The sequence below is a fragment of the Leptonychotes weddellii genome, chromosome 13, assembly GCF_054177405.1.
Source record: "Leptonychotes weddellii isolate Sample4059 chromosome 13, ASM5417740v2, whole genome shotgun sequence".
In the NCBI taxonomy this organism is placed as follows: domain Eukaryota; kingdom Metazoa; phylum Chordata; class Mammalia; order Carnivora; family Phocidae; genus Leptonychotes; species Leptonychotes weddellii.
The window spans coordinates 47,449,200-47,476,463 of NC_138381.1; the positions used below are offsets into that span (position 1 = coordinate 47,449,200).

Below are 27,264 nucleotides of genomic sequence, written 5' to 3' on the forward strand. Positions count from 1 at the left end.
CAAAGGATTTCACAGCCCATCTGATTCTGAGTGATTCTGAGTGGCACTCCGTCTATCAATCAATGTCACTAAAATCTCTAATGAAAATATTGTGTTAATAACTTAAAACTGATGATATCATACATTGAGAAGGGTATGTTTGGATGATTATATATGAACCATTCTAAATTTACTTCAGGCTACCCAATGGATCCTCTGATTAGCAGCTAATGAGCCTATTATTAAGATCTCAGGTTCATTAACAAACATGATACATCAAGTGCGTTAATTTAGGAATCAGAATTCAAGTCCTGGTTATCACTTATTAGCCATGTCAGCTAGCCTCTATGAACCTGTTCCCTCATTATAACCACAACTTTATAAAACTGCTTTGAGGGTAAAATGACATAACTGAAGTAAAAGAACTCTGATAACCAGAGAACTATGCCAACAGTGCTGTGGTGCTTCCCAGGGTGTGGCAGGCCTTCAGGGAAGGGAGGGCCTTTAATGTGTTTATAATCCTCCTCTGAATCACCTTCAGTAGAAAACCCAAAGTTTCACTGAAGCTGAATATATAAAAATTCACTAAAGGTATGTCTCTAGGGTACCAAATCTGAAAAGGTGCATTTGGGGTTTCTGGTAAGAATGAGTTTGAGTCATAGAATTTGAAGGATTAGAATAGGACAAGGTAGATACAGCCTACAGCAAGGACAGAGCAAGGTAGCAATTAAAGCCAGGCCCAGACCTGAGTCATGGACTAATCTCTCTGTCCTCCTCCAAGAAGACAACCAGCCCTCAGTGACACTGGCTTTTTTGAGGGAGCTCAAATGTTGACATCCAAGAAGAAAAACCTATTCTCACTTTCAGACTATCTAAAGAAAAAGGCCTTATTTACTTGATGGGTATCTTATCAATGAGAAATTTCTTTGGTGGTTCCAGGCTACTATAACAAATTACCATAGACTGGGTGACTTACATAATAAACATTTATTCTTTGGGGTTCCAGAGGTTGAAAGTTCAAGATCAGGTGTCAGCATGGTCAGGTTCCCAGTAAGAGCCATCTTCCTGGTTATGTCCCCACCTAGCCTTTTGTTGGTCCTTGCATGCAGAGTGAGATCCCATGTTTCTTTTTATAAAGCCATTAATCCTATTATGAGGGCCCCCGCCACTGATGACCTAATCTAACCCTAATTGCCTCCCAAAGGCCCCACCCCTAAATACCATCACATTGAGGGTTAGAGTTTCAGCATGTGAATTTTGGGAGGGTGCATTCAGTCCACAGCTGTTGCACATAAAAATCAAGGTCCTGCAAGTGTAACAGATTATCCATCAAAGTGTAACAGATCTATTCTGAACCAAAATTAATGTGACATGAGCCTAAAGTTTCTGAATATAGAAGAAACATCAGAAAGGCCACCAATTAACCACCTATGGAAGTCATCAAAGAACAATGTACAGTAACAATGAAGTTCAGAGTCAAGAGTTGAAATCCAAAGCTACATGTGGCCTTTGTTTTGTTTTTAATTATTTATTTCCAGGCAGGACCACAATGGAAATGATGGATTTCAAAGCTTCCTCATGTATGAAACCGGGTGCAAGCTAGGAAATCTGATCTTAAGAAAAAGATCAAGAAAATATGATGTTTAGACAGAAAAACTCTGTGGACAGTATGCAGGTGAATCCCCCAAACTGGAGTACAAATTGTGAAAGAAAACCTTTTTGACCTGAAACTAAAAAATACGTGAAGAGTTCAAACATTGATTGCTTAAAATATTCCAAGTACAGTTCTAAGTGCCTTACATGTGTTAACTCATTTAATCCTCATAACAACTTAAGAAATAAGAATTATTACTTCCCCTTTCTAAGAAAGGAAGACAAAAAGGACCAACTTATAGAGGATCTGCTTGCAAAAGAGCAGTTACCTGCTCTGTGATTTTACTCTAATGGACCCTGAATGGGAAGGTGAAAGAGTGTCAAGAGAAAGGCCACGAATTCTAAGGATACAATCTTATGAGGCAAGATTCCCCAAAGTTTCTCGAGTGTGGTGTCCGCCGTTAACCATGTGCAGGTGAAATGGCTTTTTGTGTGGTTGCTCAGGATGCCAATTGTGATTGCATGGCCTCCAAATCAAACCAAACTCTAGGGCTGGGCTACAAGTCAGGGAGCTGTGCGTTCTAATCCTAGTTCCAATACCTACCATAGGTTTTAGGACAAAATAGTCTCCTGGGCCTCAGTTTTCTTGACTATTAAATGGAGATAATACTCTCAGGACTGTACAAGGATTAAATGCAATAAAATGTAAAAAGCATAGCAAAGAGTAACACACTATTCAACAAACATTAGCTCTATCCCTTTGTCTAAGCATTTCCAAGAGTCCTAAAAGACTTTAAGTCTGTAAAAAAATATGATAGAAAATAAAATCCTTACAGGCTTTAAAAGCAATATAAAAATCTCTGAATGAAGATATAACATTAAATGAATAATAAAGTTCATTAGGTCAGTTGGCTAAAACTCAGGGGTAATGAAGTCAAAGTTCAATGCTCTTAGTCTGGCCTTTTTGTTCTCACAAGGTATGTGACTGTTCCATTTTCCAGAATGATCTTTTGGTCAAAAAAGAGCCCAATAATTAAACAGGTATTACAAACAAGGCCCACAGGTTGTACAACTTAGGAACAGAGCTAAGACTACAACTTCTGTGTCTAAAACAAAACACACACACACACAAAAAACCAACCCTCTGTGTCTTGAATACCACATTCAGTGAATAAAAATTCTCTTTTTCTCTCAAGTATCAGTATTTGTGGTGCAAAAATAAAAGTCCAAAAACTTGGTGAGAATAAAACGTTTCCACAAATTATATAAAACCTATAAATAGTACAAGAGGCTGGAAAGAGTTTCAAATAAGGTTGTGAGATGTTTACTTCAAGTTTAATGCCTTTTTTCATTTCAATAACAAGTAAGAGTATCCCTATAAATACAAAGTTAAGCCTATAATATATATTCACACAAAGAATGAACAAACTTCAAAAATAACATTTTTTCATTGGCAAAATCAGTAAACAAATTGGCAAACGTGTCAGATAACCATCTCAATCTAACATTTTATTTAGCAGATAAATATTTGTAGAAAAGCTGTAAATTATATAAATACTTTTGTCAAAATGCTAAGTGAAAGAAGCCAGATACAATAGATTACATATTCTATGATTCTGTTTATATGAAATTCTAAGAAAGCAAAACTAATGATAGAAAACAAATCATTGTTCACCAAATGCCAGGGATGGGAGGAAGGGATTGACTGTAATTGAACACATGAGTTTTGGAGGTGAAGAAAACGTTCTATATCATGATTATGGTGGTAGACAGACAACCATAGTATATGTTTTCTAAACTCACTGAATCCTATAGTAAAAATTGGAGAATTTTATGTGAAATTGTATCTCAATTTAAAAAAAGGTTATACACAACAAATCAGCATGCTTTTCAAAGAATCATTTCAGTAAAAAATATTTTACTTAGTAAAAAAATATTTGTGGAAAATCTGTAAATAATATAAATATCTTTTAAATCATAAGCGGTATTATCTTCTGACATTTTTTTTTTTAAGATTTTATTTATTTATTTATTTATTTATTTGACAGAGAGACAGTGAGAGAGGGAACACAAGCAGGGGGAGTGGGAGAGGGAGAAGCAGGCTTCCCACGGAGCAGGGATCCCGACGCGGGGCTTGATCCCAGGACCCTGGGATCATGACCTGAGCCGAAGGCAGATGATTAACGACCACCCAGGCGCCCCATCTTCTGACATTTTTATAAGAAATACTCTTTAAATCTTCTAGAAAACCAAGCAAAACTAAGAAGTACTTGAAAAGTGACCTTAAGCGGCGCCTGGGTGGCTCAGTTGGTTAAGCGACTGCCTTCGGCTCAGGTCATGATCCTGGAGTCCCGGGATCGAGTCCCGCATCGGGCTCCCTGCTCGGCAGGGAGTCTGCTTCTCCCTCTGACCCTCCCCTCTCTCATGTGCTCTCTCTCTCATTCTCTCTCTCTCAAATAAATAAAAAATAAAAAATAATAATAAAAATTAAAAAAATTAAAAAAAAAGAAAAGTGACCTTGAATGCAATTTAAAACCCTCCAAAAAGGTTTCATAAGCTCAGTACAATAATGAGGTACTCGGCAGGTCTCTCAATATTTTTTCCAGAATGCAACAGTATACCAGAGATCATAAATTTGGGTTGCACAGGGGCCATGTAGACAATACAAGTGAGTGGCATGGAGCAAGTGTTTTTGTGGTAAACTGCAGAGCCCATGTCCCTTCCCAAGTGAGCTGCTACCACTGGGTCCTACTGACTGATGCCAGGAAAGAATACAGACCTCAATGCAGCCAGAGCTTCTGATGTTTAGAGAAAAGCAAAAATCTACACTTTATGTGTAGATTTTTCAGAATGATGGTTCAAATTTTCAGAATGATGGTTCAAATTTCTTTTGTAACACCATATGGGCCAAATGAAACACATCCATAGGCAGAATTATGACCTCTGGTCCATAGTGCGTGCTTTCCGAACTTTTTCGATAACAAAGTCTTGTCATTTTTCTAACTGCTTACCTCTTTATTTGCAGTGAATCCGGAATAATGGGGACTACTAGTGCAACGGAAGTAAATTCATCTCAAAATTACATAAAGACTAGTCACTTCCACCAAAGTGGAAACCAAGTCCTGTTTACATTTCTAAGCATACTGGTTGGTAAGAAAAGGAAATATCAGTTAGAATGAAGGAAAAAGGGTTGAGGAAAAAGTGAAGAAAATCACAACTTTAAGATCATAGTCAGCTTCTAGACTGCAGAGCAACAAAATAATCCATGTGTTGAAATTTGAGAACTTCGTTGCCCCAACTAGTCCAACCTGGCTGTAAATTTCGAGCAAACAATTCCAAACATTCCCCATCTGGCTTGATATAGTCTTTTAGAACCTCTGTCCAAAAAAGAGAAAAAACACAAAAATTACTATTAAGAAAGGAATCAATTTCCTTTTAGCAGTTTAAAGCAGAAAAGCGGGAATGTTTCCTTAAACAAAAAAAAAAGGGACAGCTAATTAATTGCAAGGATTTCATCACAGGCTTTACTATTTGTAGTTAGAAGTCATTTGAAATAACCACTCCTGAGATTGGAAACACACCATCAGAAATTTCAAGAGTCTTGATTATCAGTTTTCATTTGCAGATGAGAAATAAGAATTTTAACACCCTCACAGGTGACTTTTCAGTTTTCCATTACTGCTAACATATCTCCTGAGTACTAACTTAATTTTTTTAATAAATGTAATCTGTGCATGAAAAAGAAGTATATAGAAACAACACAAAAATAACCCACTTAAAAACTGAGATAAAATATAAGTTTCTGCAAGCATATATATCAGCAAGAGAGCAGTAAATGAAGAACTGGATACCGATAAAAATATTGAACAATATAAATAACAAATACAATACCCTCATAGCTATGACTTGGTAGCACATTCCATCATTTCCAAAGTATAGATCCTTTTTACCTAAAATTTCACCATAGTATTTCCACAAGTAGTCCTTATGTAATGTAATAATAACTACTAAAAATTGTATTTTATCAGGAAAAAGCTACCTCATACAGATATTGACTAAATGCTATGATACACAGTAACAGAAAGAAAACACGATAAAAGTTTTTTTTTTTTTTTAAAGCACATGTTCACTTGGATTACAAATATTTAAATCAGTTTAACCTTGATCATTGCTGGTTAGCTATATTAACCACATTATAGGAACTGGGTATGAAAATAACAATTCAGGGATGAAAAGTCCTAGAAGAGCATTTTTTAAATATAGTTCTTAATTACTATAGAAGATTGAGCTTGGAAGAAATTTATCAAATTCCTAAAGAGGAATGGTAAGTATTCCTTAGGAGTACTTGATATAGGTAAAGTTTAAAAGAAAATATATAAAAAAATTTTCATGTTCATAATGTTCTCCCAATCACTCTCACAGCAAAAGAACTGTTTATTTCTATAAAAGTATTGGTCCTGTTTATCAAAAATCAAAGAATTTAAAGCATTCATTGTCTATAACCCAACTGAAGTCAAATTTGGGCTTTGATAGCTTTTAGGGGATGCTAACATGAGACTTCTAGTCCTTTCATAAGTGTATAATTAGGGCGCCTGGGTGGCTCAGTTGGTTAAGCGACTGCCTTCAGCTCAGGTCATGATCCTGGAGTCCTGGGATCGAGTCCCATATCGGGCTCCTTGCTTAGCAGGGGGTCTGCTTCTCCCTCTGATCCTCCCCCCTCTCATGTGCTCTCTCTCTCTCATTCTCTCTCTCAAATAAATAAATAAAATCTTAAAAAAAAATAAGTGTATAATTAAATGTTATTAAACCTGAGAGAGAAAGACTTCCCCAGAGTCTTAGAGGACAATAAACTTATATCACTCTTCCATTTTTTCTCCATGAATTCAATGCCTTATCAACCTCAATTCACTTTTAATGTGGTCTAAAGTTATATGAAGCAAAGTTTTCTTTGTTTCTGTTTGTTTGTTCAGTGTTTTGGTACAAATACATTAGCAATTCTATTCTTAAACCATAATCTGGAGTCCAAACAGGCGGGAGTCAGCCAGTCAAAAACGCTTACTATTCTGAGCATCCACTATAATCAGTATTATGGAACTTAACAAAGGAAACAGATATCCATGTTTTCTAAGAGTACACAATCTAGTAGAAAAAGATGGCCAGGCACTTGGGAGTTGACAAATATAGTACATAAAACCTAAACCCATTTACTACCTCCTACTTTCTCAATGTAACACATTTCTGCATGGTTTTTTTTTTCCTTTCTGGTTGAGAAAAATAGAAAGTCAAGAAGTAATATTTTTAAAATGTTAACCACATTTCAAAACAAAGCAAAAGAAATAAAAGCAAATGAATGGAAATGTTTTATTCTTACTAATTTTAAATATCAGTTTAAAAGTAAACTCGAGATCTTAAAAGTTCTAATCACAAAGAAAACATTTTGTAACTATGTGTGGTAATGGATGTTAACTAGACTTATGGATTGGTGATCATTTCTCAATATATATATACATCAAATCATTGTACACCTGAAACTAATATACTGGTGTATGTTAATTATACCTCAATTTTTAAAAAGTAAATTCAAATGTATAAATTAAAGAATAGGACATATACATATACTTAGATAATTATATAACATCTGACATTAGCAAAACATACTTCTAATCAAAGAAGAAGAAACAATCCACACATAGCCAGTCATTCCCCTTTTGCTCTGGGAACAAAGGGCAGGGTTAGGGGAGAAGGGGCTCCAACACAGTGCACAGAATCTTATCAAACTGTGTTTTACTCTTCAGATAGAAACTGTTAGTGAGTAAAGTAGTAAAAGGAGTGGAAATTCCTCTAAGGTAAAATACAAAAAACAATTTTGATCCAAATACTTTTAAATCTTTAAATTTTATAAACATTTATAATTGTTAGATTACAAGCCATAGCTATTGAAGGCTTATCTTTTAATCTGTAGCAGGAAACTTCAAAATTTAAAAACAGAGTAAATGTAGCAATAAATTAAAAATGTTTGGGTGGGGGGATGGGTTAGCCTGGTGATGGGTATTAAAGAGGGCACGTACTGAATGGAGCACTGGGTGTTATACAAAAACAATGAATCATAGAACACTACATCAAAAACTAATGATATAATATATAGTGATTAACATAACATAATAAAAAATTAATTACTTTAAAAAATTAAATTTTTTTAAAAATCTTGGTGCCTCTAGAAGCAAAAGAGAGAACATTTTATTTTATGAATTTACATAAAACAGTTTAAGAACATTTACATGTAAAAGTTCTAAGCATCACATATAGAACATGTACTATCCTAAAACCTAGAGTTAGGATTTCAGAGTGAAATACAATGCAGAAATTGTTTTTTGATGGCTTTAATTTGTATAGCTCTATACCTAAAAATATATGCACTGGCTATGTAGTAACATAAATTCAAAAATATATGGTTACAAATACTTCTTGTCTACCACCACCTAACCAAAATATAAGGATTACATATCAAGTCATATGGATTACCCCCTGGCCCCCCGCAAAATCTAACTTTTCTTTTTTTAAAAGATCTCAATCCTAAAAAAAAAAAAAAATGTGTTTGTGCTGCCCTCTACTGGGAATATGGCAGAACTGCACTTCATAGATATAGGCTGATTTTTATTAGGATTAATAAAAGACTAATTTTTATTTACTATTTTAAAACCTTGTTTTTTAAGATTAATCTTTAAACATAATTTGATCCTATGTAAAAGGAATTGATAAACAGTTTAACTATAAATTGAGAATGAAAGGTTGGGTCTTGGCTTTTAAAAGTAAAAAAATAAGCCCTACGACGAACACTAAATTACGCTTTTGATACTCACTAAATGATAGAGAAAATTCAAATTAGAAGGATACAAATTAGATTCCCTCCATTGAATACTGGTACCAAACAATTTTTTTCTCAAAGAACAGTACAATGTCACTCATTTAAGTCATAATATTAATGCAATTAAGAGTCTATGACAGTACAAAGCTTAAAGATAATTATTCACTCAGCATGCCTCTAAGTCAAGAATGGATCATCAGGAAAACATCTGAGTATTTCTCAAATGAAGTAACACTACAAATTCTTCTGCATAAGCAATTTAAGATAACAGAAATCCTAAGCGCTATCAATAAAAATTACCTTGAGACTCTGTATTCACTTTCCTATGTATTCTAGCTCATGAACTAGCCCATATTCTACAAAATAATATGATAGGCTGGGGACCCTGTAGTTTTCCTGAGTGGTAGCTTAAATGTTTTGGGTTTTTTAAGCAGGGATCACCAAATTAATAAAAAAAATATTCCTCAAATTTTTTGAATAGGAAACAATCACAAATTGAGTATGTCTCAAGGACTTACATTCCTATTTTTTGGGGGGGAGCACAGAGAAAGGGAGAGAGAGAGAGAGAATCTTAAGCAGGCTCCATGCCCAGTGAGGAGCCTGACATGGGGGCTTGATGTCACAACCCTGAGGATCATGACCTGAGCCAAAATCAAGAGTCGGACACTTAAGTGACTGAGCCACCCAGGTGCCCCTACATTCCTATTTTTTTAAACTCTCACTTGAAAAATTTAGCATTTACAGAGCTTCTACTATATACTACAGAATTTCAAATATATTATAAGCAATCCTCACAACTCTAAAAGATTAAATATCATTAGTCGCTCTTTAAATGAGGACTCTGAGGTAAAAAATGGTTAGAGTAACTCATTAAGTAGCAGAGCCAGGATTCAAACTCATGTTAGTCAATCTCCAAAGCTAAAACTTTCCATTATTCCTTGCTGCTTAGTTTCACTGAATGATGAACATTTTACTAAATAAAGCATTAAGGCTAGTAAGAATTCTAGGCTGCAGCAATTACCTTTCCAATAGTTCAGAAAAGCAACACTACCTCAACATAAAACTGAATCTCTACCAAGTATCAAGGGGATTCTCACTATCTCTCTCTGTCTGCTTTTCTGAGCTCCTGGTTTCAAAACAAGCAAGGGATAGAGCCCTCATAGTGAAATAAAGCCCCTAGTAGAACTACAATCCTTAGCTGCCCCAACAGTCTTTAGTCTATCAAGGACAGTGAGGGAGTAACAAACAATAATAAGGGGAACCTAAAAAAAATGGTATAAAAGGAAAAGCAGAGGTGAAATAAAACTAATCTATACAGCGCAGCTGGCAATCCCACAAACCTATCTCTTGCTTCAACGGTTCAATAATCTTGTTCAACAGTCTCTGGATGGAACAGACCCAGGGACCCCCTTCTTCCAATCTCTGACTACCCTCCGACCACCTTCCAATCTCCTTTCCAGGAACAACCTCCAGGACCAGCCACCCCATTTTTTGTGGTTAGCTCCTTATTGCTGACAAACGGTGAGCTCCCAGATTCCTCAGAATAATTCTCCCAAGGTGGAGGCCACTGTTAACTGTCTGGTCAACCTGTATTTGCAGACCTCTTACATCCACCTCTCAGGGCTTCTATTTGGACTGTGACAATGTGACTCCGGAAGGCCTAGGCACTTCTTCCTCAAGTTGGCCAGGCATCTCTTAGAAGATGCAAAACCAGTGCGGCAGCCACGCCCTTTCCAAAACATGAAGAATCCCTCCCAAAATGAGTGAGGCAAAGCCGTAGATGCCATGGAAGCTGCACGGCCCTGAAGAACAACCTGAACCAGGCCCTTCTGGATATGTATGCTCTGGGTTCTGCCCATTAAATCCCCATCTGTGTGACTTCCTGGAGAGCCACTTCCAGATGAGGAGGCAAAACTCATCAAGAACTTGGGTGACCACCTGACTAACCTCCACAGGTTGGTTGGTGGCTGGTCCTGGGCTGGGCCGGGCCAGTCAAGTATCTCTTCAAAAGGCTCATCCTCAAGCACAACTAGGAGCTTCCAGAGCCCAGCAGCCTTTGACAGGCACCTCCACATCCCCCTGATGTCAGAGCTTCTGCCTGTGCCTCTCCCTGCAGCCACTAGGCAGCCCTCTAACCATCATAGAGCCCTCTCTCAAGTCAGGGACCAAATGAAAACAATAAAGCTTTTGTAACAAAATAAATAAAAACACTATTCATAAATTCTGCTGTAAAATTTTAGAGTATTAACAAAAATAAAACATCCAATTTAATTTCCAATCTCTATACCATTCAAATACTAAATTCAATCCTTTCTTCAATTTGACAGACGTCATAACAATTCTATTTTATAAAAACATACCAGCAAGCGGTGGCTTATGTGAATGAAGAGTACAGGGCACACTGACAATTAACTTGTGATCTGGAATGGGAAGTACTTTTACATCTTCATTCCTAATTAAAACAAAACAACAAAGTAAATTATATTTTAAAGGACAATTTTTCATATATAAGTCACAGTTGCCTTGATTTTTTTCACCTTTCAAATAGAATCTGAATTTAAAAATAAATTCAAGAATAGAAGCAATAATGTAAATCAGCAATTTAAGTACTGAGACATTACCAAAAATTTCCTTTTCTTCAATAATGACACTTACACACTAGATAAAAGATAATATAAAATTTCATGTACCATACCATTCACACTTGTCTGGGCCATTTTCAGATTTTCAAAAATGTAAAAATTAAGGAAAATCAATGATCATTATACTATTAATTTTGTATACATTTATACAATTTTGTATACATTTATACAATTTTGAAAAATCACTTTTCCTACCTTAACGGTACAGCAGTTTTTTCTCGAACTCTCCCCAGTATAAGACCTTCATAAGGCTTTTTGTGCGGAGAATCTAATGGGAACACAAATTCTCCTGAATTGGTGATCTGATAGGAGACAAAAAAACAAAACAAAATAGAACCATACATCTGTAAATATCCAGGAAAGAGTTTGGCTTTTTTTCTATCACTATACAGTTTCTGCCAAAGAGAAAGAAATTAAACCTCTGGGCTAGTGCTATCCAATAAAAATAAATGTAAGCCACAAATGCAAACCACATGAGTAATTTAAATTTTCTACTAACATTAAACATTAAAAAAAGTAAGAAGAATGTGGAAGCAATTTTAATTATATATCTAGTTTAGTCTCACATATCCAAAATACTATTTCAATATGTAATAAATTCAAAAAGTTACTGAGGTATGTTACATTTCTTCTTTCATACTAGGTGTTTGAAATCCAATGTATATTTTACACTTAACATCAATTCAATTTTGACAAGCCACATTTCAGGTGCTAAAGAGCCACACATGGCTAGTGAGCATCACTTGGACAGAGCAGCTATAAGGGACTAACATATTTTAAATATCACTTTATCATCTTACACATAAAAATCTACTTTTCATTAAAATGTATTCCTGAAACCATGTTATCATTAATTCATTTATTCATTCAAATAATATTTACTGATTACTGGCAATGTGACTAAGTGGATTATAATAAAGTATATCTTATTAAACTTTACAGAATACAGTGTCATTAAATACTGTCAGAGCTAGAATTAGTAATAAAAAAAAGCTCAGAGACTGATAAGATAGACAATACTTAGTCTAATCCCTTGGCATTTTAATCCAGAAATTCAATTTTGTCATTTCATCCTGGAGTGATCATACTCTCAAAGACTCACTTAAAGCTAATCAAATTGAAAACACAATTTATAATAGCAATATCAATTAACTAGCCATTAAAATACATATTTTCACCATCAGAATATTCACAGCTATTATCTATTGAACCTTTTACTAAGTATCAAGATAACTAAAAAGCCAAATCAGTAAAGTCCTATTATCACCTCTAGGGCCCAAGAGAGACAGCATCTCTTCCACACAGTGCTGTATAAATACAGGCAAATTCTTATTATTTGGATATATTTTATATTCAATGCAAATTACTTCTTCTGTTATAACAGTACATATAGGTACCTAACAGTGTTTCATATAATATACTGTATTTTTGTTTTAAACTCTGGGCTTATCATATCATCTCTTATACTGATTAGTACTACAAGTGAATAGGGTAGTCTTAGATTTTATGTATTAACATTTTACTGGTTTTGATTTCAGAAGGTACCCTTTTCCTGACTTTGACCCCCATCTCTGACAATAAGAGAACTGTCATAATGTACAGGGTAGAATGGAGTTTTATATTCCCATCAATGTCCTATATACCAAATCAACCAAAGCTAAGCCCAAAGTATGTTATAAAAGCAAAGATACCACTGTTAATGTTTGTTTCCTAAGTCCATTAAAATAGGTGCAAATAAACAATATACACACCTTTTAGAAGATATACCAGTATACCACAAAATACATACAAAGTACATAAAAATAGAACTCTTCCATTTAAAATGAATGTATCAGCTATACAAATATTAAACATTCAATTGATAACAAGTTGGCTTATCTTTTTGAAATGTAGGAGGGCTTTTGCAAAATTCATCTAAGTAGACAACGCATCTTTAAAAGGATGTCCAATGGACTCTGAACTGATGCCTTATTTTTCTGTATTTTTTCGTTCTTTATAGTAAACAGAGATATTAAAGATCATTCAACCAATCCAAGAATTGGAGTCATTTCTTTCAAAATAGGCACAGCAGCACATAAGGCACTGAGGACCTAAGTTAAAATTTCAAGTACATAAGGTTCTTGGTTCTTTCCACCTCTTCCATGCTGGGTTACTTAGCTATTCTCCCTCCCATCCCCAGCAACAATAAGAAAAAAGAAAAAAAAAACAGGAAAGAACCCACAAAGGGTGATTGAAATTGTGGATGCGTAAAGAGCAAGAAGATGAAGGACAAAACTATTTCTATGTTTCCTGATAGATTCTCCAAAGTTTTTGTTTGTTGTTTTTTAAACTACAGACATCAGAGCTTTTTAGAATGTCATCCTGATATCTCCCTGAATCAAATATTTCCTAAGGCCAGCAGTTTGAGACTCTACCACAAAAAAGACACAGAACAAAAAGTAAAAAGCCTTTGAGAATAAGAAGATATAAGTATTTAGCATCAAAAAGAAACAAGTATTTAGTATCAAAGTAAAAGTTTTAAATAGACTGTTTTGAAGAAGTAGAGCAGTGCCATGTTAAGTATTAAAAATTAGATGCTATATTTATTTATGTGACTTATATGTCACACTATATTAACAAATAAGTTAATTTTTCAACTTACTTTTACCCAGTGCCACTCAGCAACTATCTCAACAGACCAAGAAGGATAAAGTTCTTCCTTTACAAAACGTAGGTGCTTCTGTCTATTGGTCACCCAAGTAATGATAAGACAGTTTGGAGCCGCCAGTTTAGGAATAGGTATCTGCTTTATTTGCAATGGTGATAAATAGCTGTACCTAAAAAAAACCAGAAAAAGATATTAGCAAAATTCACTGCAAAAAGGAAAAATAAGCAGACAGAAGACCCATGTAATATTGACTCCACAAAGCTCCTGTACCTGTTTATTTGTATAACTAAACGTGAAGCCACAGTGACACCCAGTGGACACATTATTACATGCAAGTCAGAATTAACCCTTTTTCATTTTTAATAAGAAAATTGTCAGGCTAGCTTTATCATTTCTAAATGTATTACATTCCAGTAATTTCACTAATATGCTTGTCTCCCATTCAAAATTAATCAAATATCATTGTTTGGTTTCCATAATCTGTACATTACACAGGGACCCCATCACAGTGAGTCTTGAAACTATCTCAATATTCCACTATATTTTCAACCCTCAATCTATCATCTTGCTTCTTTCTTTTTTTTTTTTAAGATTTTATTTATTTGACAGAAAGAGAGAGCACAAGCAGAGGGAGCAGCAGGCAGAGGGAGAGGGAGAAGCAGGCTCCCCACTGAGCAAAGACCCCAACGTGGGGCTCGATCCCAGGACCCTGAGATCACAACCCGAGCCAAAGGCAGATGCTTAACTGACTGAGCCACCCAGGCGCCCCATCCTGCTTCTTTCTTATTCCAATCAATTCCACTGGCTCTTTGAATCCCTCATGCTTTCAGGGTGCCTGGGTGGCTCAGTCGGTTAAGCGTCTGTCCTCAGCTCAAGTCATGGAGCTCCCTGCTCAGCGGGGAGCCTGCTTCTCCCTCTCCTTCTGCTGCTCCCCCTGCTTGTGCTCTCTCCTCTCTCTCTTTCAAATAAATAAATAAAATCAGAAAGAAGAAAGAAAGAAAGAAAGAAAGAAAGAAAGAAAGAAAGAAAGAAAGAAAGAAAGAAAGAAAAGAAAAGAAAAGAAAGGAAAGGAAAGAAAAGAAAGAAACCCTCATGCTTTCATTTAAAAAAAATTCTATAGTCTTGCACCCCCTAGTCATTAATAGCATAAAGTTTAGTTTCTCTTGCTGGAACTACTTGCTCTATAAAATCCAATCTAATGAATGTGGGCCTTTCTCTAACACCCAATACACACAACAGAGAGAGGAGAGTCTGTATTCTCCTAGCTCCCCTATTAGCCACTTCCAGGCTAAAACTCCTCCACATTTGCATAAAATCCACTTCTCTGAGAGGTATGCCATCTGGCTGTGCTAGAATGTAATGTTCTTTATTGAACCCATTTCTTCCTCACTCTCCATAATCAATGAAGCTTTAAGCTCTAAGATCCTTCTACCTTACTAACACAAATCTTGCCATTATCCTGGCAATTTCAAGGCACAATTTATATAATGTGCATACCTCAACTATTCTTCCCCTAAACAAATACAATTGCATTCATCCCAATAATCCATTCCAGTTACCTTAACCTGGACCTCATCATTACTCACACTGATTCCATCTCTGAAACTAAACATTGATCTATCTCTGGCTGTAACCTTCTATCCCTAACCTATTCTTTGACCTTATCGAAGCAAACCGTGCCCCATTCCTCTACTTTATTGAGTCTATCATTTCTTCCTGCACACGTGCACCTCTTTTCCACAGACTACCAATCATTTCACTGCCCTCTCATTAGCACCCTAAATTCCCATCCACCCCTTAACCCTTCACCCCACAGCTCCTTCAAACCTCTAATCTTCAATTCAACCCAACTTCCACACAATTCAATTCAACCTCTTCATATGGGGAGAAAAATGCAGAAGTGAAGAACTGGGTCAATTAAACCCATTCTCAGGCTCTCAAAATGACTCATCAATTCTTTTACTTATCCTTAGTCAACTACAAACCCTCTTCTCTTCAAATCTCTTACCTAAACTCACTCTTGGCAGATGAAGTTAACTCATGTATCAGTAAAAATAAAGACCACCTGACCCCTTCAACTACCTAACCCCCTCTCTCTCCTTATATACCTTCACTTATCCATTTGTATACATTTCCTCTTAAATCAAATGGTACGGCTTCACCTATCTAAAGCTTACCCCTCCAGCTGTGTTCTTATTCCCATCTTCCGGTATCTTACAATGCTAGTTATTCCTCTCCTTCTGTGTCTCAACCTCTCTAGCAGTTCCTTACCATCAGCCTAGGTTTTAAAGGAAGAAAAAGAGAGAAACAGGGGAGGTAGGGAGGGGAAGAGAGAAGAGAAATTCCCTCAATTCTACAACTAAGCTAAGGACTGGTATGCATTTATCTTTCTACTTTGTCTCCTTTATTTTATTCCTCAGTTGACTATAATGAGGTTTCTACTACTATACCTGCTCTGGAAAAAAGTAAATGACATCCTAATGGCCAAATGCAATAAACACTGGAATCCAGTTCTCACACATAGCAACTGTATAATGTGAGGATATGATCAATAGTATTTCTTAAATAAATGAGTAAAACAATTCATATCTCATGCACCCATTTCCTACCATCCAGACCAGTGCTCTTCTAGTAGACTAGCATTTCTTATAATCAAAGTGATAACTTAAAAAAACTAAGTTTGCCAAAGTATGAAAAACATCAGGTCAAAAATTTGAAGTTTGATGTTCCCAATAACTGCAGATTCTTTGATTGCCTTGATTTTATTTAGTTGGGTTGATGTGCGGTAAGGGGGGAGGAATGAAATATTCCATTTTTTAGTTTTAATCTCCTAGAAATCACCGAGCAAATTCCAAAATATGCATCTTTATCACTAAGGTAGCATTCTTACCGAAAATATTTAACCTGAATCTCATGAAGGAACAATCAGACAAATCCAAATGGTAGGAAATCTACAAAAAAGGAACATGGGATCTTAAAAAAGAGTCAATATCCTGAAAAGTAAAAAATGGCCAGGAGACTATTCTGCATTAAAGGAAAAAAAGAAAAATAAAGACCAAATATAATGTGTGATCCCTGACTGGAGCTTAAATCTGAAAACTGAAAAGAAAAATATAGCCATAAAAGAACACTTTGAGAAGAGGTTAAAAAAAAAAAAAAAAAAAATATATATATATATATGTATACACACACACACACATAATGTGTATTTGATAATATTATTAATGGCAATTAATGGAGATGGAGAAAGAAAATACACACAAATGTGGTAGAATATTAAAAACGGGTGAATCTAGAGGAAAGGCAATTTGATATTCATGTATTATTCTTTCACTTTTCTCAAAGTTTGGAATTTTTTAAATCAAAAGTTGAAGGAAAGAAACAATATGATAAATCATTACAAAAAATCATAAACATACACTTACAAGCTAAAAAAACAAAAAATTTCAAAAAAAAATTTTTTTAAACAAAAAATTTCAAAACATGCTTATGTAAAAGTATCATAAAATATTATAAAAGGAATGAGTTTATTTTTCAGAATTATAAAAGCTGCCTCCAAAGATATTGCTAATTATGATCAAGCATTTACTTTTTTAAAACTTCTAAAGAGTATTCAAGAATAACATATAAAAAAACTATCAATTTTCATTAAAATAAAAGGCAAATGAAATTTAAATTTAGTATTTAAAAAAAAATTCTTACAGAAAACTGGAACACATTACCATAGAATATAAAATTGGACTCTTTGATTCTTTTGAATTTAACACTTAACTCTAATAATGAGAAATAACTGGGAACAGTCTTCAACAAATGATGCTGGGACAACTGGATATCCAAACGCAAAAGGATAAAATTGTGATTCCACCACACATCATACATAAAATTAAACTCAAAATGGATCAAAGACTTAAACGTGAGAGTTGAAACTCTTAGAAAACATAGGTGTACATCATTGTGACCCTGATTAAGGCAATGGTTTCTTAAATACAACACCAAATGCTCAGCAACAAAAAGAAAAATAGGTTAAGCTGGACTTCAACCAAGTGTAAAATTTAGTGCTTTGAGAACACTAGAAAGAAAGTGAAAAGGTAACAAGAGAAAATGGGAGAAAATACTTGCCAACCATATATGGTAAGGGCCTAATATCCAGAATGTATAAAGAACTCTTAGAAATCAACAAAAAGTAACTTAATTTTAAAATGTGCAAAGGATCTGAACGGTCAGTTCTCCAAAGAATATATAAGGATGGCCAATAAGGACATGAAAAGATGTTCAATATAATTAGTCATGAGAGAAATGCAAACCAAAACCACAGATATCACTTCATACTCATCAGGATGGCTATAACTGAAAACAAACAAAACAGAAAATAAGTGTCACTAAGAATGTGGAGAAACTGGAACACTCGTATGTTTCCAGTGGGAATGTAAAATGTAAAATGACACATCCACTGTGAAAAATAGTTCAGTAGTTCCTCAAGAGTTAAAGGTAGAAGAGTTACCATGTGATGCAGCAACCCTACTCCTAGGTATATACCCAAGATAAATGAAAACATGCTGTCTGGAAGTAGGCAACTACAAAGTCTGATGGAGCAGGCCTTAAGACTGCCCTCTCTTGTACAATCAACTAGACGTTTGGGCAGTTTCCAAAACCACTCTGAGGTTCAATAATTTGTCAAAAAGACTCATAGAACTTTACTGAAAGCTATTATAATCATGTTTACAGCTTATTAAAAGAGATGGCTTATTACAATTTATCACATAAAGGTTATCACGGTTTAATACAGATTAAAATCAGCCAAAAGATGAAACTCAAAGCAGAGTCTGGGGGGCTTACAAATACAGAGCCTCCAATGGTCCTCTCCCATGGAATCAGAACACATTACCCTCCTGGCATCTATGTGTGATAATACACACAGAGTACTGCTAAGCCAGCTTCAGAGTCCAGAGTTTTCACTGGAGATGCATTACATAGGCAAAACAGAGTGACTAATTGCCCAGGTGGTTGAACTCAGTCTCCAGGTTGACTAATATCACTGGGACCCAAAGCCTACCCTAAATGACATGGTTGGCCTCTCTCGTGTAGCAGTCCCCACCCTAAGATTATTTATACAGGCAGTCTCCCAACTTCCCCCCCAACCCAAGCACAGGTATAGATTCCCTCCCAGAAGCTGAAGGCAAGGGTGAAACTTTGGGCAAGGCCAAATTCTTTAATACACATGTTCACAGAAAAGCTTGTACAGGGGCGCCTGGGTGGCGCAGTTGGTTAAGTACCCAACTCTTGGTTTCAGCTCAGGTCTGATCTCAGTGCTGTGAGATCAAGCCCATGCCAGGCTCCACATTCAGCATGCAGTCTGCTTGTGATTCACTCTCCCTCTCCTGCCCCTACTGTTCGTGCATGCACGCTCTCTCTCTCAAATAAATAAATCTTAAAAAAAAAAAAAGAAAAGCTTGTACACAAATGTATTGGCAGCACTACAGCCAAAAGCTGGAAACCATGCAAACATCACCCACTGATGAAGATAAATAAAATGTTGTATGTATGTGTGTGTGTGTGTGTGCGCACGCATCCATCCATCCATCCAGTGGAGTATTATGCACCAATTAAAAGGAAGTACTGATATATGCTAAAACATGAATGAACTATGAAAACAAGTATCAAATGAAGTAAGCCAGACACAAAGGCCACGTGTCATATGATTCCATTTATATGTAATGTCCCAAAAGGTAGGCTCATGGAGACAAAGAGAAGATTAATGGTTGCAGAGACTGGGCAAAGAGGGGGAACAGGAGGAACAGGGATTCTTTTGGGGATGATAGAAATATTCTGGAATTAGATAAGGTAGTAATTGTACAACATTATGAATGAATTAAACCACTAAACTGCACACTTTAAAGTGCCTAAAATGGTTAATTTAATCTAGTTTTCAAAAACCTGAGAAGCCTGGGTGGCACAGTCGGTTAAGCACTGGACTCTTGGTTTCAGATCAGGTCGTGATCTCAGGGTCATGAGATCAAGCCCCAAGTGAGGCTCCGCACTCAGAGTGGAGTCTGCTTGGGATTCTCTCTCCCTCTCCCTCTGCCCCTTCCATTCATGCTCACTCTCTCTCTCTCTCAAATAAATAAATCTTTTTTTTTTTAAAGATTTTATTTATTTATTTATTTATTTGAGAGAGCGAGAATGAGAGAGAGAGAGAGAGAGAGAGCACATGAGAGGGGGAAGGTCAGAGGGAGAAGCAGACTCCCTGCTGAGCAGGGAGCCTGACGTGGGACTCGATCCTGGGACTCCAGGATCATGACCTGAGCTGAAGGCAGTCACTTAACCAACTGAGCCACCCAGGCACCCAATAAATAAATCTTAAAAAAAAAAACCTATATTAGTACCCTTCTCACAAAGAGCACCCAATCTAATGTTTACAATCTAATAATAAAAGAAAAAAGAGATCACTCACCAGGAGATTATGCTAAGTGTAGTAAGTCAAGCAGAGAAAGACAAGTGTCATATGGTTTAACTTTTATGTGGAATATAAGGAATAGCATGGAGGACATTAGGAGAAGGAAGGGAAAAATGAAGGGGTGGAATCAGAGGGGGAGATGAAACATGAGAGACTATGGACTACAGGAAACAAACTGAGGGTTTCAGAGGGGGTGAGGTGGGGGGATGATTAGCCTGGTGATGGGTATTAAGGAGGGCACGTATTGCATTGAGCACTGGGTGTTATATGCAAACAATGAATCATGGAACACCACATAAAAAACTAATGATGTACTGTATGGTGACTAACATAACATAAATAAATAAATAAATAACAGACCGAAAGCATTAAAATTTGCTAAGAGGGTCCAAGATGGTGGCACAGGAAGACTCTGAACTCATCTCCTCCCACACACTAAATCTATACCTATATAGAGAGACATTCCTCCAGATGAAGAAGAGAAGGCTGATTGCACAGCTTCTACACAACAAACGATAAAGGGACCAATAGGGAAAAGTAGGAGAAATATGGACATAACAGGAAGCCCAGTCTTGACTAGGTGACCTGCAGTAGAGAAGGATATTAATGAGAGGCCAATGCACAGGCTCACCTGCCCTCAGACATAGCAGTTTAAACTGCAAACAGACTATAAATGAAGGAAATCCATGTACTAACACTAGAGCCTCCAACAAAAAAGTAGAGAACCAATGGAACTCTCACTGGGGTAAGAGGAACCAGCAAGCGCCATTTTTACATTCTGCATCTACCTTCATAGTGTAAACAGAAGCTGGGTCCGGGTACTTTACCAACCTGGTAGGGCCACCCCAGCACACTCCAGACCCCTGGCCCACTCCAGCTCCAGCTATCCCTCAAAGGCGGCCCCCACACAGTACACCCCCAGTCCCCAACCACATCAGCCCTAGCTCCAGCCATCCTGCCAAGGCAGCCCTGACACAACACCCTCCAGGACCCAACTGGCCTGTGCCCACAGCACAGCACATCCTGAGACTTACCAAGCTTAAGCCCACTTCTGCTCCAGTAATTCCACAGAGATGGCCACAGCACAACATGCCCCAGGATCCCCAAGTCATGCCCACTCCAGCTCCAGCCCGCCTGCCAAAGCTACCAGGCATACAGTCTACGCAGCAGGCAGTCAGTCCTACATAAGGCCACTCTTTCAATACCAGGAAACTTAGCTCTTACAGCTATTCATAGAAACACACACAGGAAATCAAATAAAATGAGGAGACAGAGAAATACGTTCCAAACAAAACAACAAGATAAAACCCCAGAAAAAAAGGAAGACCTAAAGAAAAGGAGATAAGTAATTTACCTGATAAAAAGTTCAAAGTAATGATCATAAAGATGCTCATCAAACACAGAAGACAAAAGGAAGAACACAGTGATAATTTCAACATAGAGAAAGAAAATATAAAAAACCAATCAGAGCTGAGGAATACAATAACTGAAATGAAAAATGCATTAGAAAGAACCAAAAGCAGATTACATGATAGAGAAGAATGAATCAGCAATGTGGAAAAGAGAATAGTGAAAACGGCAAAAAAAAATTTTTTAATGAGGACAGTTTTAAGGGACCTCTGGAACAACAAGCATACTAACATTCATATTATATGGGTCCCAGAAGGAAAAGAGAGAGGAAAAGGGCCAGAAAATTTGAAGAAATAATGGCTGAAAACTTCCCTAACTTGAGAAAGGAAACACATATCACATGCAAAAAGCATAGAGTCCCTAATAAAATAAAACCAAAGAAATCCACCAAGACACATTATAAATAAAATTGCAAGTTAAAGATAATGAGAGAATGTTGAAGGCGGCAACAAAAAAAACAAAAAAAAAATTGGGGCGCCTGGGTGGCTCAGTTGTTAAGCGTCTGCCTTCAGCTCAGGTCATGATCCCAGGGTCCTGGCATCGAGCCCCACATTGGGCTCCCTGCTCAGCGGGAAGCCTGCTTCTCCCTCTCCCACTACCCCTGCTTGTGTTCCCTCTCTCGCTGTCTCGCTCTCTGTCAAATAAATAAAATATTAAAAAAAAAAAAAAGTCATAAATGAAGAAAATCCCATAAGATGATCAACTCATTTTTTCAGCAAAAACTTTGCAAGCCAGGAGTGCCAGGATGTATTTAAACTCCTGAAAAGGAAAAACTTACAACCAAAAATACTCTATTCAGCAAGGCTGACATTCAGAATTGAAAAAGAGATAAAGGGTTTCCCAGACAAGCAAAACCTAAAGGAATTCACCCCAACTAAACCAGCCTTACAAGAAATGTTAAAAGATCTTTAAGCAGAGGGCGCCTGGGTGGCTCAGTTGGTTAAGCAACTGCCTTCGGCTCAGGTCATGATCCTGGAGTCCCTGGATCGAGTCCCGCATCAGGCTCCCTGCTCGGCAGGGAGTCTGCTTCTCCCTCTGACCCTCCCCCCTCTCATGTGCTCTCTCTCATTCTCTCTCAAATAAATAAATAAAATCTTTAAAAAAAAAAAAAAAAGATCTTTAAGCAGAAAAGAAAATGCCATGACTAAAAACAAGAAAATATATGAAAGAAAAAATCTCACTCATAAAAGCAAAAGTATAGTAAAGGCAATGCATGAACCAATGAAAAAGCTAGTATGAGGTTAAAGACAAAAAAGTAAACTCAACTGTAACTACAATAAGTAGTTAAGGGATATACAAAATAAAAAGATGTAAAATATGATGTCAAAAACAGAAGATGTTAAGAGGCAGTAAAAAAGCAGTGCTTTTAGAATGCATTCAAACTGAAACAACTATCAGCTTAAAACAGACTGCTAAATATCTAGGTCAATATATATATACACTTCATTGGAACCACAGACCAAGAAGCTACAATAGACAAAAAATAAAGACAAAAGGGGCACCTGGGTGGCTCAGTTGGTTAAGCGACTGCCTTTGGCTCAGGTCATGATCCTGGAGTCCCAGGATTGAGTCCCACATCAGGCTCCCTGTCAGCAGGGAGTCTGCTTCTCCCTCTGACCCTCCGCCCCTCTCACGTGCTTGCTCTCTCAAATAAATAAATAAAATCTTTAAAAAATAATAAAAGACAAAAGAACCCAAACATAACTCTAAAGAAAACCATCAAATCACAAGGGAAGAGACCACAGGAAGGACAAATAAACAGAGAAGTACAAAAATAACCAGAAAACAATTAAAGTGTAAATAAGCACATGCCTATCAGTAATTACTTTAAATATAAATGGACTAAAATGTTCCAATTAAAAGATACAGGGAAGTTAAATGGCTGAAAAAAACAAGACCCATCTATATGCTGCCTGCAAGAAATCACTTCAAATCTAAAGACAAACACAGACTAAAAATAAAGGGATGGAAAAAGGTATTCCATGCAAATAAAAACAAAATGAAGGCTGGAGTACCAATACTCATATCAGACAAAACAGACTTTACAACAAAGACTGCAACAAAAGATAAAGAAAAGAATTACATAATGATAAAGAGGTCAACCCAAGAAGATAATATAACAGTTATAAATATTTATTCATCTAATATAGTAGCACCTAAATATATAAACCAAATATCAATAGACCTAAAGGAAGAAATTGACATTAATTACAATAATGATAGAGGACTTCAACACCCCACTTACATCAATGCATAGATCACCCAGAAAGAAAATCAATAAGGAAACTTTGCCCTTAACACATTAAACCAGATGGACTTAATACATATATACAGCACATTTCACCCAAAAACTGCAGAATGCATTTTTTTTAATGGCACATGGAACATTCTTCAGGGCAGATCATATATTAGGCCACAAAACAAGTTTCAATAAATTTAAAAAGACTTAAATCATATCGAGCATCTTTTCCAACAACAATATGAAACTAGATATCATTTAAAAGAAGAAAACTAAAAATAATAATAATAATAATAATAAAATAAACAAGTAGATACTAAGAAACATTACTACACAACCAATGGGTAACAAAGAAATCAAAGAGGAAATCAAAAAATACTTTGAGACAATGAAAATGGAAACACAACTTTCCAAAATTGGAACAAAAGCAGTTCTAAAAGGAAAGCTCATAGCAATACAAACCTACTTAAGAAACAAGAAAAACCCCAAGTAAACAATCTAACCTAAACTCAAAAAAGAATGAAGCCCAAAGTTAGTAGAAGGAAGGATATAATAAAGATTAGAGTGGCAATAATTGAAATAGAAATTAAAAAATAAAAAAGATCAATGAAACTAAAACCTGATTCTTTGAAAAGCTAAAATTGAAAAACTCTAGCCAGACTTATCAAGAAAAAAAAAAAGGGCTCAAAGGAATAAAAGCAAAAATGAAAAAGAAGTTACAACTGGAACCACAAAAATATATATAGGAGACTATCACAGGAGACTACTAAAAAAAATTATATGCCAACAAAACCGGAAACCTAGAAGAAACACATAAATTCCTAGAAACACACAACCTTCCAAGACTGAATCAAAAAGAAATAGAAAATCTGAATATACCAATTACAAGTAATGAAATTGAGTCAGTAATTTAAAAACTCCCAGAAAACAAAAGTCCAGGACCAGATTGCTTCATATATGAATTCTACCAAACATTTAAAGAAGAGTTAGTAACTATCCCTCTCAAATTATTCCAAAAAATTGAAGAGGAAGAAATGCTTCCAAACTCATTTTACAAGACCAGCAGAATCAAAGATACCACTAAAAAAAAGACAGGCCAATATCCCCAGCGAACACAGATGTAAAAATTCTCTTCAAAATATTAGCAAATCAAAATCCAAATACATTAATAGGATCATACTCCATGAGCCAGTGAAATTTACCAACATAATATACCACATTAACAAGATTAAAGATAAAAATATGATCATTAAATAGATGCAAAAAAGCATTTGACATATACAACATCCATTTATGATAAAAACCCTCAACAGAACAGGTATAGAAAGAACATACCAAGTATAATAAAAGCCAGATATGATAAACCCTCAGCTAATATTACACTCAATGGTGAAAAGCTGAAAGCTTTTCCTCTAACATTAGAAACAAGACAAGGATACCCATTCTCACAACTTATTCAACATAGTATTGGAAATCCCAGCCACATCAATTAAGCAAGAAAAAAAAAATCAAAGGCATCCAAACTGAAAAAGCACTAAAATTGCTACTAATTGCAGGTGACATAATATCATATATAGAAAACCATAAGGCTCCACCAAAAAACTATTAGAACCAATAAAATAGGGGCGCCTGGGTGGCTCAGTCGGTTGGGCATCTGCCTTTGGCTCAGGTCATGATCCCAGGGTCCTGGGATCGACTCCCGCATCGAGCTCCTTGCTCAGCAGGGAGCCTGCTTCTCCCTCTCCCTTGGCCTGCCATTCCCCCTGCTTGTATGTACTCTCTCCATCAAATAAATGAATAAAATCTTAAAAAAAAAAAAAGAATAAAAGAATTCAGTAAAGTCACAGGATACAAAATGAACATATGGGAAAATCTGTTGCATTTCTATACACTAATAACAAGCTATCAGAAAGAAATCAAGAAAACAATCCCATTTACAATTGCATCAAAAAGAACAAAATACCTAGAAAAAAAAATTTAACCCATGAAAGACCTGTACTCTGAAGAGTATAAAATGAAAAAGATTGAAGACAACAAAAATAAATGGAACTATATACTGTGCTCATGGACTGGAAAAATTAATATTGTTAGAATGTCTATACTACACAAAGCAATCTACAGACTTAATGCAGTCCCTATCGGGGCACCTGGGTGGCTCAGTCAGTTAAGTGTCTACCTTTGGCTCAGGTCATGATCCCAGGGTCCTGGGATCAAGTCCCATATTGGGCTCCCTGCTCTGCAGGGAGTCTGCTTCTCCCTCTGCCCCTCCCCCCTCTTATTCTCTCAATCTCACTCTCTCACTCTCACTTTCTCAAATAAATAAAAGCTTTTAAAAACAAGGACTTAATGCAATCCCTATCAAAATACCAATGGCATTTTTAACAGAACTAGAACAAAGAATCCTAAGATGTGTATTGAACCACAAAAGACCCTAAATAGCCAAAGTGATCTTAAAAAAAACAAAGCTGGAGGTTATCATGCTCCCTGACTTCAAAATATGTTAAAAAGCTACACTAATAAAAACAGAATGGTACTGGTACAAAAAAACACACATACATCAACGGAACAGAATAGAGAGCCCAAAAATAAACCCACACATATACAATCACCATTTGGCATTTGCCTTAATAATAATTGATTTGGGCAAGACTCATCAATAGATGTTGTATTAGTTTCCTATTGCTGCTTTCAGAATGTCAATTTCATGAAACACCAGTAAAGACTCAGGAACTTCCAAATTAAAGGATTCTAAAGAGGGGCGCCTGGATGGCAGAATGGGTTAAGCCTCCAACTCTTGAGCCAGATGGCTTCCCAGGGGAATTCCACCAAATATTTAAAGAAGAATTAATACCTATTCTTCTGAAACTGTTCCAAAAAAATAGAAATGGAAGGAAAACTTCCAAACTCATTTTATGAGGCCAGCATTACCTTGATCCCAAAATCAGACAAAGACCCATCAAAAAGCAGAATTACAGACAAATATCCCTGATGAACATAGATGCAAAAATTCTCACCAAAATAATAGCCAATAGGATCCAACAGTTCATTAAAAGGATTATTCACCACGACCAAGTGATATTTATTCCTGGGCTGCAAGGTTGGTTCAACATCCACAAATCAATGTGATACAATACATTTAATAAAAGAAAGAACAAGAACCATATGATCCTCTCAATAGATGCAGAAAAAGCTTTTGACAAAGTACAGCATCCTTTCTTGATTAAAATTCTGTTCAGAGTGTAGGAATAGAGGGTACATACCTCAATATCATAAAAGCCATCTATGAAAAACCCACAGCGAATATCATTCTCAATGGGGAAAAAATGAGAGCTTCCCCCTAAGGTCAGGAACACGGCAGGGATGTCCACTATCACCACTGCTATTCAACATAGTATTAGAAGTCCTAGCCACAGCAATCAGACAACAAAAAGAAAT

At 36.1% G+C, this 27,264-nt stretch overlaps 1 protein-coding gene across 4 annotated transcripts in view; it reads right to left on the bottom strand.

Moving 5' to 3' along the window:
- Nucleotides 1–1,232: 1,232 nt before the first annotated feature.
- The window catches only part of METTL4 (methyltransferase 4, N6-adenosine), a 41,922-nt gene continuing 15,890 nt past the window's right edge, over nt 1,233–27,264 (bottom strand). For 3 of the 4 annotated variants that reach the window (XM_031033326.2, XM_031033315.2, XM_031033322.2), the window contains exons 6-9: nt 13,721–13,895; nt 11,275–11,381; nt 10,798–10,889; nt 1,233–4,949 (exon numbers count right to left, since the gene is read on the bottom strand). In XM_031033326.2, the coding sequence (XP_030889186.2) occupies nt 4,804–4,949; nt 10,798–10,889; nt 11,275–11,381; nt 13,721–13,895 (520 nt within the window). In that variant the 3' untranslated portion in view covers nt 1,233–4,803. The remainder of the gene's footprint in view (nt 4,950–10,797; nt 10,890–11,274; nt 11,382–13,720; nt 13,896–27,264) is intronic. The other variant, XM_081801551.1, reaches the window with a different exon arrangement.